The following is a 12950-nucleotide window of genomic DNA, read 5'->3' as shown; positions in this document are numbered from 1 at the left end:
TTGTTCTATCTCTTTTTGTGCTAACTTGCAGTCTGCCCTTGGTCTTTGTGTTATTTTTTGGTTTTCTCTTTGTATCTCTGTCCTTTCCTTAGCACTATGCCTAGGAAGACTAAGGCTCGTAGGTCTGCCCCCTCACCTACTCCTTCCCTTCCTTCCTTTAACCGTGAGAGGTTTCCGAGTGAGAAAAACCAAGAAACTTATGAGAAGCTGAACCTTAAGAGAAAGATTTGGTCTGAGCATTCTATCATCTTAGATGAGCTTGATCCTGCCATTAGGGCAAACTTTGAGCGTCGGTGCTGGTTACCACTGTTGGATGTTTCTGATCCTCCTCCTCCAGCTACCTTGATTAAAGAGTTCTTCTCGAACATCTCTGTCCGCATCTATGATTACAACACTTTGGTAAAGAGTTGAATACGAGGCGTAGAGTACTCCATTACTCCTTCGGTAGTGGTTGATGCTTTTAGGGTACCCTTAGTCCAGCACCCAGTCTATCCTTATGATGAGTCACCTGTTTTGAGTGATGTCATGTCTTACATCACTGGGTCCTCTATCCAGTGGGGTTCTGATCCTAAGATCACCTCTGCTAAGCTTTCTGAGTTACACTATATCTTCTTTAGGATAGCGTGTCACTCTATCTGGCCCATTTCTCATCTTCACACCATTCCTCTCGAGCAGTGTGTATTTTTGTACGCTCTTGTCACTGATGCTCCTATCAGTTTTTCTTATTTGTTCCTTCGTTCTTTGAACGAAGTTTATAGGAGTTCATCTTCTTCATATGCTCTTATTCATCCTGTATCTTGATCTTAGTGGTTTCCCTTCCTCTGAGCATGTTCATGTGATTACTCCTATAGGTGCGTCTTTTCTTAGGCAGAAGGCTGCTCACCTTTGAGCTGGCTCTAAACACCCTAGGTCTGAGCTTTCTGGTTCCGTACCTCCTCCCTCTTCTTCTACAGGTCCTGCTAGTGAGGCTGTTCCTGATCCTGATGATGCTGCTACTGTTGATGTTCCTCCACCTCCATTGGATGACTTTGATATCCGTCATACTTTGGAGACTGTCATGACCGTTCAGGCGACTCATGGTCAAATTTTGGTGGACTTGCTTGACGAGATCCGTGCATTGCGAGTTGATCTGGCACATCTTCGTTCACCCTCACCACCTCCTTTTGATGATGGATTATGATTGCCCTTTGGCATTCCGTCACAAAAAGGGGGAGTAGACTTTGTAGAGGAGTTTTGTAGTTAGGGGGAGAGTTTTTTTTGCTTTGAGGAGCTACTGGAGATATTAGATTGTATCTAGGTGCTTCACTGTGTATATTATTTTTTTGGGGATATTCATGTTATGGGGAGTTACATTGTTTTTTGATATACATGATATATAGTGTCTTTGGATTCATTGTTTATTGTTTTATATTTATGAGATTATTCATTGATATATGTTTTTGTGTGAATCATACAAGAATGTTATACCTGTTTATTTACTATTTTCTGCCACACATGCGTTCATGCGTTTGTTGAGTGTTTCAGGAATATACAGGTTGATTCAATTGAGCTGTTGTCTACACTTGCAACTGATGGATAGTAGTTAGAATTGAATTTTAGTTTTTATGAGCATTATTTATGTAAAGGGTTTTCTCTTGTAAACTTTGAGCTTTAGTTTGTGTTTTGTCACGGATTGCCAAATGGGGAGTTTGTTAGGTTCTAAATATTTAGGAATTTATGTATTTATAACTCTAATGTGTAATGTTGGCAAACCATGATCAAAACAATATGTTTAAGTCTTGTTTAGGCTTGCTCAAAGTTGGGTCTTTCATGTAAAGTTGGAATCGAGAGGCTGCAGATGCATTGGTGCATTTCGGCTTGGCTCGATAGATCGAAAGAAAGACTCGATCGATCGAATCTCAGGCAGAATGTTTTTCTGTAGAATATTCCAGCTCAACCCTAACTCATTAAACGTTTTGGGTTTTCTGTTTTTACCCTAGGTATATAAAGAAAAACCCTAGCCACGTTTTTAGAGTTACTAGTGTTGTATTGTTGCTCATACTTTTCTGTTTTGTGTAAATCTCTTGTGAGATCTAGAGGAGTTTTCCTTTACACAAAGTTTAGGGTTTTCTAGATAGAGATTACTTCAAAACCTTGATGATCAACTCGGTTGCTGCCATTAGAACTTAAAGAATAACAAGCGTGGGTGCTTGTAGCTGATTAGAGAATCCAAGAAAGAATGAGTCCATGGATTCGGAGTTTGCACATGGTCATGTCAGTAAGTTCTACTGGTGGGTAGCATTAGGAAGTCAAGTGAGGAGCTTGTAAGTCCTTTTATATAAACTTCAATTCTTTCATAATGGATTCAGGTTTACCTTAAGGATAGCTAGGTCAAATCCTCTCTAGGTTTTTTACCGGTTTGGTTTTCTTGGGTGATCATATCTTGTGTTATTTTTTTTATTCCGCTGCTTTATACTTTTGATATGATTGTATGTTTATGATAATATAGAATTGCATAATTTGACTAAGTAATAACTTGGCTAATTAACTAGGTTAATCTGGTTGGTTTAAGGGGTCTAAAACCGTTCAATTAACATTGAAACTTGATTTTTAAATGTGGTGCAGCATTGATTGGTAACTTTACATCTTGAGGCATAAATTGAATTCTGTTTTTTACTTTAGTGAATTCTCTTTTGCAATATGTCATGTGATATTTGTATTGTGAGTTCACAATTTAATAAAACACTGTTTACTTCATTTTAACAAAACATGATGATTTTGAATTTTTTATGGTATTTTGCTAATGATCAAGGAAGCTCTGTGGCTTTGAAAGAAAGAAGAGGGTCGAGTCCATATGCTATAGCGAAGTACATGGAAGAGAAGCACAAGTATGTGCTTCCTCTGAATTACAAGAAGATTTTGTTTCTCCAAATGAAGAACTCTATTGTGAGAGGAAAGCTTATCAAAATCAAGGCTTCATATAAGCTATCTGAAATGGCTAAAGAGGAGAAGGTTACAACTACAACAACCAAGGCTGTGAAGAAACCTGATGCTGCTAAAAAGGCTGTGAAGAAGGTCACGAAGAAACTTGGGCCTAAGAAGACGAAGAAATCAACTCCTGCTAAGCCTAAACAGCTCAAATTGATTAAGTCTCCTACTGCTAAGAGAGCCAAGAGGACTGTTGCTTGAGTCCATAGAAATTAGATAAAAATAAGTGGTGTTTTTTTTTTTTTTGGAAAAAGTTTAGGTCTCTGTGTATATGAAGTCTATGGTTTTAATGAAGGGAAGTGTTTGGGTTTGCTTAGTCTTTTTTGTTTGTTTGTTTAGATATCAATGCTAAATGGAACTGACTTTTCTTTGCTTCCTCTATGAAATGGGTTGCTAATTTTTTGAACTTTTATCTTGTTTAGTCATTCATTAGCTTAATCAATTGTTGGTTATTGCTGCTAAGGGTTTTTTTTTTTTTTTTTTTTGAGTTATAAGTGGGGCATTTACACCATTTCATTTGAATTTATTGTGAGTTTTGGCTCTATGTTCACCACAAGTTGCCTCATCCTTTATAAAAAGAGTCCACTAGCCTTCATTTGCCTGCACTTAAATATAATAGTGGGAACTAAGAGCTATGTGTATAGATGTGCAGTACATTTGTGTGGAATTGCATATTTTTGTATATAAGAATAATTTTTTGTGATGTGAAATGATATTGTTAGTTTAGTATTGGCTGGACATGTTGTTAAGCTAAGAAATATATCAGTTTTTAATTTAGTTCATAAACACACTTCCAAGCTAGGTTTATGACATCCAAAATACCAAAGTAGGTATTATTTTTCCAAGCAAGTCTTGCATGAAATGGAGATATGATCTTGAAGGCAAAGCATATAACTAGTACAGCAATTGGCTACATTCATTTATGATCCAATAAGTACAGCCCTCATCCAAAACCAAGAAGACCCTAAGATTTTCAAGTACACTAATTAAATAATCAACACAAAAAAAAAAAAAAAGTACACGTACAACAATTGGCAATATTCAGCTCAAAAGAAATGAATGATGCAATATGTAATATTATGACCACATTTATTTATTGCCACTTTCACCATCAAATACATAAGTAAGCCTGACAATTGCATCAATGAGTGCAATTGATGCAATTGCATCAAGAAAATAACAGCCCACACACTGCAGGTAGCAGCTACACAGTGCAGAGAAACCAATGCAAAGGGAAAAAACAGTAGTACCCCACTGCATGCAGCAGCAGGACCCGACACTGTGTATCAAGAAAAATATGGTAGTGCTTAAAGTGTGGGCAAAAACAATTCAAGTTTGAGATGATTGTAATAAATAAAGTAAGGCAAAAAATAGTTCAAATAATCAAAAGGCCAGTAGTGAATTTGGACAAAAAAAGGTATCCAATATTAAAGAAGTTACATTTGATAAGTTATAATAATAAAAGTTCCCAAAACATGCATCAATAAATAAATTGAAATGCGACAACAAAACAAAGTAATGTCGCTTGTAGCAATTAGTAAACAAAGTATTGGTCACATGCTATAGAACACAGTGGTCTACCAAGAAAACTCCTTGTCCATGCTACAGAGCACAATGATCTGCCACACTAAACTCCTTGCCTATGCCAAAAAATTGTTGATTCATCCAAAGCCACACTAAACTTCTTGCACGCTAAACTCCTTGCCCATGCTATATAACACAATTGTCTGCCAAAAAAAAAAAACTCATGATTTATTAATCACATCAATAGATAGTCTATATCCTAATTCTTGAAATTTTCATTTATACTAATATATATATATATATGCACAAAATACCTTGTTAATGGTAAGCTGTAAATACTACCACCACACTAAGTACACATCCATGGAATCTAATGACTACCAGTACCACCATCCCTTGCAGAATAATCAGACACAATGATTGATGCCTACCATTTCCAAGTAAAATTGAAAAAGAATAAGCACTAAGCAGAAACAAAATAAGAGTAACTTCCAAAAGAAATGAGCACCACTTAGATTCTTTCCTTCAATAAAAAAAATATAAGACACCTCCAAGTATGAAAATAATATTTAAAGGTCTAAAACAGAATATATATATATATATATGCAAGAAAATTACCTGCGTTACTTGTGTATAGTCAACAAATAAAGAAGCTAGTATGTTGACAGTAGTACTTGTCACAGGAGTTTCTCCACAAGGATGCCTCCTTTTCCTTGATCATTTTTCAATAAAACTTTTAAGGCCGACCTTTGACATGAGATGTGTCTATTTTTTTCTTAATCCTAGTTGCTTTATAAGGTGTTATGACAAATGCAACATCTACGTGTTCATTATGAGAAGGATCCATCCCAATTTTATTGGAAAGTAAATCTTTTTTTTTTTCAAAATCCTTTCCACATCAAGATTTAATTCAAACATTTTCCTAGCTAAAAACATAGATGCTTCTTCAGTTTCGGCAGCCTTACTTGCAATCTTAACTGCATTACGACACAAATCTTTGTACCGATTTGTTATATCCAACTTAGGATCTTCTTTCACAATGCAACCATAACTATCTAGTGCACATCCAACTCTCACTTGCTTAGTCCACCGCTTCAAAATGTATCAAGAAGGAAGTAGTTTATATTTTGAATATCTAGCACCTTTAATGCATGACTACATTAAAACCCAACAAACTCAAAATAACCTTATTGTACGTTTTTAGATCCCTGTAAAACACAAGTTGTGTAACCTAATTAATTAACCAAGTGAATACTTAGGTTTATTATTCAAATCTAGGTTAAAACAAAACAATCACATCATGCAAAACAGCGAAAAAATAAATAATACAATGATATGATAACCCAGGAAAACCAAACCGGTAAAAAACCTAGGGAGGATTTAACCTAGTTATACTCAAGGTAAAAAGCAAATCCACTATAAAAGAATTGAAGTTTGTACAATAGAACTTAGACCACTAACATTCTATTGCTATCTCGAGTAGAAAGCTTACTACCACTACCACGTGACAGCTCCGAATTCACAGACTATTTCTTTCTTTGATCTTTAGCAACCGCAAGTTCTCCTTCTTGTGACTTTGAGACTCCACTCAAAGGTTTTCGAACTTCTTGAAAGTTCTTTATGCAATAACTGAAACGATCACCAAGTTCTTGACATAAATCTTGATAACTCTAAGTGTGTATAAAGGTAAACACCTTTAGATCTCACAAGTGATTCAATACACAGCATATCAACAACATCTAAAACGTAGCTAAGGTTTTTCCTTTTATACTTGGAGTAAAATATAAAACCCTACACATCAAACTAGGCTTAGGCTGAGTTGGAAAAATTGCAGAAAATTAATCTGCACGAGGTTCAATCAATCAAGCCTAATTTTCGATCGATCAAACCTTGTAGATTTAGACAAATAAATCCTGCAATTACTCAATTCCAACTTTACAAATAAATACACTTTAAGTAGCCTAAATCTAGACTCTAAGTTTTAATCATGGTTTGCCAACACATTTCACTTTGAAGTTCTAATACATTTAGTTCCTAAAGTCTTAGAACCTAATTAAATTCCCCCTCCTTTGGCAATTCGTGACAAAACACATCACAAACCTGAAATGCTCAAAGTTACAAATAGCCTATTAAACATTAAACATGCCCAAAAACAATTCAACCTAACTACTATCTATCAGTTGCCAGTGTAGACAGCAACACGACTAAATTAACCTGTAAATTCCTGAAACACTCAACAAACACATAAATGCATGTGTGGAAAATACAAGTAAACCAAAATAAACAAACTAAAGCAAATAACAAATATGCAAACTAACTCTCCTCCTAAGTTAGATACATCAAAAAAAAAAAATTTATTTTCTCCCTCTTTCAAAAACAATTTCAACTCCACCTAAACAAAATAAACAGGATTCCCACATATCATCTAAATCTTCCCCTTTTTGTCACGTATTGACAAGAACAACTCAAACAAAGAGTAAACAGAAAACATACGCAACAAAAGTCAAGAGAAAATAGAGAATCAAGGAAACAAATGAAGAGCAACAACTCCCCTTATGAACACTTGTTAGGTTTTAAAAACATATTTCTCCCCCTATAAAAATAGGAAAAACAAAACAAATTTTGGGAAAAATAATTTTGGGGAAAATTTAGGAGGTGGGGATAAAAAAAATAAAAAAAAAAAATAAAAACTAAGTTGAGGATACACATGAAGAAAAATATTCTCTCTTTCAATAAATGCAAACTTGACACTATGTGACCTATAAAAAATTGCATGAGTAGAAAAAAAATATTTGCACATTATTATCCATCATATCTCTTTAGAAAAACATTTTCTACAGCTCACACATAAAAATAGCGTATACTAAAATGAACAAAGGACTCAAAAATTAATCAATTGATTTTTAAATCAAGTTGAGTACACAATTTAGCAAAGTGTATGCAAGTTATGTGTGAAAAAAAAATAAGAAATATGACTGCAAAACTGCAAGTTGGATACAAAAAAAAAAAAAAAAATGCATGCGAATCCTAAACATAAATGATGCATGAAAAAAAATTTGGTCAAAAAACTTAAAAACTGAAAATTTTCAGTTTCGATCAGTCAAGCATCAATCAAATACCAATCGAGTTAGGCAGAAGCTAGACTTAAAAAATCTAGAAATTTTCGATTGATCAAAAATCACACTCGATCGATCGAATTTCTAGAAAACTGATTTTTTTTTTTTTTTTTTTGAAAAATAGCAGAAGTTTTATGCAGAAAACACTCAAAAGAAATAATTTCATGAATGAAATGCATGAGAATGAGTTTAAAAGTTTTTCAAAAACATTTTTTTTCAACCCAAAACTTCAAAAACAAGATTTTCACACTTTTTGCCCTCAAATGTTCAATCCAATGAATACATTTTGTATCAAAATCATAGAATATATAATCTTGGATGGCCAAATCAACTTCACACACAATTTCATGTACTAAGTTTAGTAAAGAATAACTTGTGTAGTGTGTGCAACTAGTAACAACATGAGATACATGTGAAGTGATATGTAGATAGTAATCAATCACAATTTCTACATTATTCATCACATAAATTTGAAAGTGACTATCACCTAAAGAGTTACATCATATAACTTTCACATCTCCTAGAAAACAGGCTTGCAATAATGTTTTTTTTTTTTTTTTTTAGCCTCATAATGTACACACAAATTTTATTTCTTTGTGTCATCTTCATTATAGCCCAGTAATGTACACACCAATTTTATTATTAATCCAAGGCTACACCTTATATTCTTTTTGTGCATGTGCTACACTTTCTCTAGTACAAAATCTTATGATATGCACTAAAGTATTCAAGATTGGCTAGTAAATAGTGGTGAGATAGTTATTTATGTCTTTCTCTTAAAATTTTCTAGTCCTAACAATTAAAAGCATGTGACTTCAAAATCAAAATCATGTGTCAAAAACTATAAACAACTCCCACACAGCATACACTACATAGCTAAAACTAGCAAAGTAAACAAGGTACTAAATAAGCTCGTCCAAGCTAAACAAGGTACACAAGCATGTTATGTAAAAATAATATGGCCAACCTCAACTACACATCCATGATATGTAATACAAAAAAAAAACAAAAACAAAAAAAAAAAAACAAAATCGTTTTTGGATTTTCAAAAAATATTTATGACCAAAATGCAAAAACAATGCATGACAATGCTAAACTAAGCTATAGAGAGTACACAAATAAGAAATATCAATTTCTTAATTAACTCATGAGTACATGTACAAACTAGTACATACTCACACAAAATCAGAAATAGCTTAGCACTTTTATAACACATACTATTCAAATTTATCCACAATGTCAAGCATGTTCTAAATCAAGAGAAAGATATCATGATTCCTAGACACAAAATAAAATATTTTTGTCTTTTTGAAAATTTTCAATGTTTTTGGATATTTTTTTTTAAATTAAAAAAAAAAAAAAACAACAAAAACAGAAACAAAATATGTCCATAAACAATTGAAAGAATTAAATTAGGGACAAGTCACCAACACTCACTTTAGAGAATCTTTTCTCACCCATATAGTACGAGTTTTTGGCTTTGTAGGTGAAAATCCATGTGAAGCAGAGTGTATTTGAGGGATTACACCAATCTTCTGAGAAAGACTGAAATCCTGCAAATTTCTTTCACAAGCCAACAAGCTTAAATTTTTCAAAAAAATATGAAACAATTTGTATGGACTTCTGGCAGAAGAAATATCATCATATATCCTAGATTGAAATACAGAATTTTTAAATTTTAATTTATGACAATTAGGACGAATGTGATTGGAGACACCACAAAAGTGATAAACATAAACAAATTTAGGAACATCAGTATTTCTAACAGCAAATCTAGTCTCAGATTTTGGTTTTTGCCTCAACAAAAAACAATTTGGTCTAATATAACCAACAACACCACAAAGGTGACAAGTAGGCATAAAAACAAATTTATTATGCTCTCTAACAATAGGTTTAGACATAGGTTTAGAAACTTCAGCATATACATCAAAACTTTTAACTTTGTCTAACCTAGCAAAATAAGTCTTTTCTTTATTATTCCTCTTGAAAAGAGGGATATAAACTTTTTCAGCTTTAGGCTTAAGAGAAATAGAAATACTTCTGTTATCAATAGCAAGCATAGTACTAGTCAAATTTTCAATTTTAACTTTAGATTCAACGAACTTTTGTTCCAAGCTTTTCATCTTCTCATCTTGAGAGAAAATTTGATGTCTCAAAAGTTTATTCTTTTTATTAGATTCATCTAATCTCACAATCAATTCCTCTTTTTCAAGATTAGCCAATTTTAACTCTTCTTTAAATTTCTTAGCAATTTTCAATGATTTAGATAATTTCTTACGAAGAGTTTCACAAGCATCAATAAGATCAACAGAAGTAATAGCATCTTCTTTCTTCAAATTATCACAAACATGAGCAGAAAGACACTTCAAATTATCCATGATAGCAAGTATCAAGGATCAACTCTTAGATCAAAAAATCTAACACAAGAGCTAACCTGCTCTAATACCACTTGTACATTTTTAGATCCCTGTAAAACACAAGTTGTTTAACCTAATTAATTAACCAAGAGAATACTTAGATTTATTATTCAAATCTAGGTTAAAACAAAACAATCATATCATGCAAAGAGCAAAAAAAATAAATAACACAACAATATGATAACTCAAGAAAACCAAACCGGTAAAAAACCTAGGAAAGATTTAACTTAGCTATCCTTGAGGTAAAAAGTAAATCCACTATGAAAGAATTGAAGTTTGTACAATAGAATTTAGACCACTAACATTTGAAGTTTGTGACTTTGAGACTCCACTCAAAGGTTTTCGATCTTCTTGAAAGTTCTTTATGCAACAACTGAAACGATCACCAAGTTCTTAACATGAATCTTGATAACTCTAAGTGTGTATAAAAGTAAACACTTCTAGATCTCACAAGAGATTCAACACACAGCATATCAACAACATCTAAAATGTAGCTAGGGTTTTTTCTTTTATACTTGGAGTAAAATATAAAACCCTACACGTCAAATCGGGTTTGGGCTGAGTTGGAAAAATTTGCAGAAAATTAATCTGCACGAGGTTCGATCGATCGAGCCTTGCTGATTTAGACAAATAAATCCTACAATTACTCAATTCCAACTTTAAAAAATAAATACACTTTGAGCAACCTAAATCTAGACTCTAAGTTTTTATCATAGTTTGCCAACACATTACACATTGAAGTTCTAATACATTTAGTTCCTAAAGTCTTAGAACCTAACACTTATGTTCTCAAGTAAACTCATACATGCAAACCTTGTAATCAAATAATGGTGAAATATCATAGCATGTATCAACAACCATGTCCAAAGACTTCTTATACTCTTCTTGAAAGAAATTAAAGATTTTAGGTGTGCAAACATCCCTTGAGTTCTTCAATAAAAGCACTTCCACTCTTGAAACTGGCAAACGCTAGCTCATGTCATAATTGGAATCCAACTCATTGTGGCGTAGGTCTTCAAGTAACCTTTCAAAATGACTAAAAAATTCTAGCACATTATTGGTTGACTTTAGATAATGTCTCAAGCTACTATTGAAGCTTTCACTCAATTGTGTGGTCGTTATATTTGCGCAAAAATGATTTCTACCATATACCATCGCCCATTTTTCTCTAACTTTAAAAATGAATTTCAACAAGCTATTTTCTTGAAGACCATGTTTATCTATCATTGATTCCCATGCTTGAAAAAAATCATCCTCATATTCGTGATCACACATACAAATTTTAAATTCTGCAACAAATGAATTTGAACTTTGAAAATACCTGTTGAGTTTTTTGAGTGCATTTTGATATATATGCCATCGGCATAAACGCTAATGAGATTCTGGTAACACTTTTGCAATTGCTATAGCCATTGCTGATCAGAAAAAATTGTAACCGGCTTCTTTGCACACGTCTCTTTTAAGAGGGTTCAAAATAACCACGAAAAAAATTGAGCTGTTTCATCATACAATAATGTAGCACCAAGTCTATGATGATTCACTCCAATTATAGGTGCCAATGGACGATGGTTTTTATTGGTTCGATACGTAGTATCAAAACAAACTACATCATCAAATAAATCATAATCCATAACCATTTTAGAATCTGCTCAAAATATATTAGTTATTTGATCATCAACATCCAATTGTATCTCATAGAAAAATGAAGCATTTTCAGACTTTCTCATCTCAAAATAATGAATAAGGGTAAATGCTTCTCCCTCTTTCATTTCCCTCATCCGTTTAGATTGTAAATGATTACTGATATCTTTAAGAGTAAAACCAAGATTTTCCCTACCTCCAGCTTGTTTACTCATGAACTCAAAAACTAATTTTTGCCTAATCCCAGAGTGATTTGCTAATTTAGCTTTAGCTGCTTGGGCAGCTTATATCTTCCTTTGTGATGGCAATTTATGTTTACTCCGTGGAGTTACAATTTCATGATTGTGTTTCACTTTAAAAATGGTAATACAATATTTACCATTTTTTTGACAACTGATAACCATTTGGGCTTCACAACCACATCTTAATTCCATTCTAGATTTCTTTCCATCATATGCAACTTCCTTCTTGAAACCAGCTTTAAAACAACAAAACTTGCGGTATATGATAGTTGTTTTATCTACCTTACTTCTGTTCAACCAATCTCTACAAATACTAAATCCAACATATCCAGCATATATATTATAATATAGATATGCCTCATCCTCTGAACTAAACTCCTTTCCAATTTTTGGAGTTATATCTTTTTTAGTGTCTGTATTTTCTCCAATTTTTGGAGCTATATCTTCCTCTGAATCAATAGACATAACTTCTTCAAGGTTGCTCTTCCCATCTTTCTCCATAACCCGTAAATTAACAAACACAATTTATTGCTTTTGATGAACTAAGTTCACTAAAAATATATAAAATAAAAAAATAAAATAAAAAATACTACAATATATAATGGAATTGTTGAAAGAAGTTTAAAAAAAAAAAATTTTGCAATGTATATGCATGAAGAAAGAATCAATAGTATATTAATCCAGCAATGTTTATGTTTTGCAATGTTTTGCTAATATCAATCCAGCAACTTCCAAAATATGCAAATCAAAATATTTAAATTTAATTCTCTAAGATTAGTATATGATTATTGTTCTAAGAATGTTTTGCCTTTCCAATTTCAAATTTTTGATTTGAACTATCAATCAAACACCAAAGACAAACATCAAAAATTGAAAACAAAAAATTAGAACTCAGCTTCATCAAGGTGGACTCAGCCATTGGAAAACTCTTTCAAACCTCAAAATAACACAAACCCAAAAACTAGAATTGAAACCCTAAATTAAAATTAAACAAAGCAATACTGAGACAAACCCATTAACAAAATTGAAACCTTCATTAGAAA

At 32.7% G+C, this 12950-nt stretch overlaps 1 protein-coding gene across 1 annotated transcript; it reads left to right on the top strand.

The window, feature by feature from the left end:
• Positions 1-2850: 2850 nt before the first annotated feature.
• On the top strand, positions 2851-3168 carry LOC112020201 (histone H1-like). The gene has a single exon (XM_065763795.1). The coding sequence runs from the start codon at positions 2851-2853 to the stop codon at positions 3166-3168; it is 318 nt and encodes a 105-aa protein (XP_065619867.1).
• The last annotated feature ends 9782 nt before the right edge of the window (positions 3169-12950 follow it).

Source organism: Quercus suber, unplaced genomic scaffold, assembly GCF_002906115.3.
Source record: "Quercus suber isolate HL8 unplaced genomic scaffold, Cork oak 2.0 scaffold_525, whole genome shotgun sequence".
Lineage (NCBI taxonomy): Eukaryota > Viridiplantae > Streptophyta > Magnoliopsida > Fagales > Fagaceae > Quercus > Quercus suber.
The sequence above is the reverse complement of the archived record's forward strand: the minus strand, read 5'-3'. Positions and strand labels throughout refer to the sequence as shown.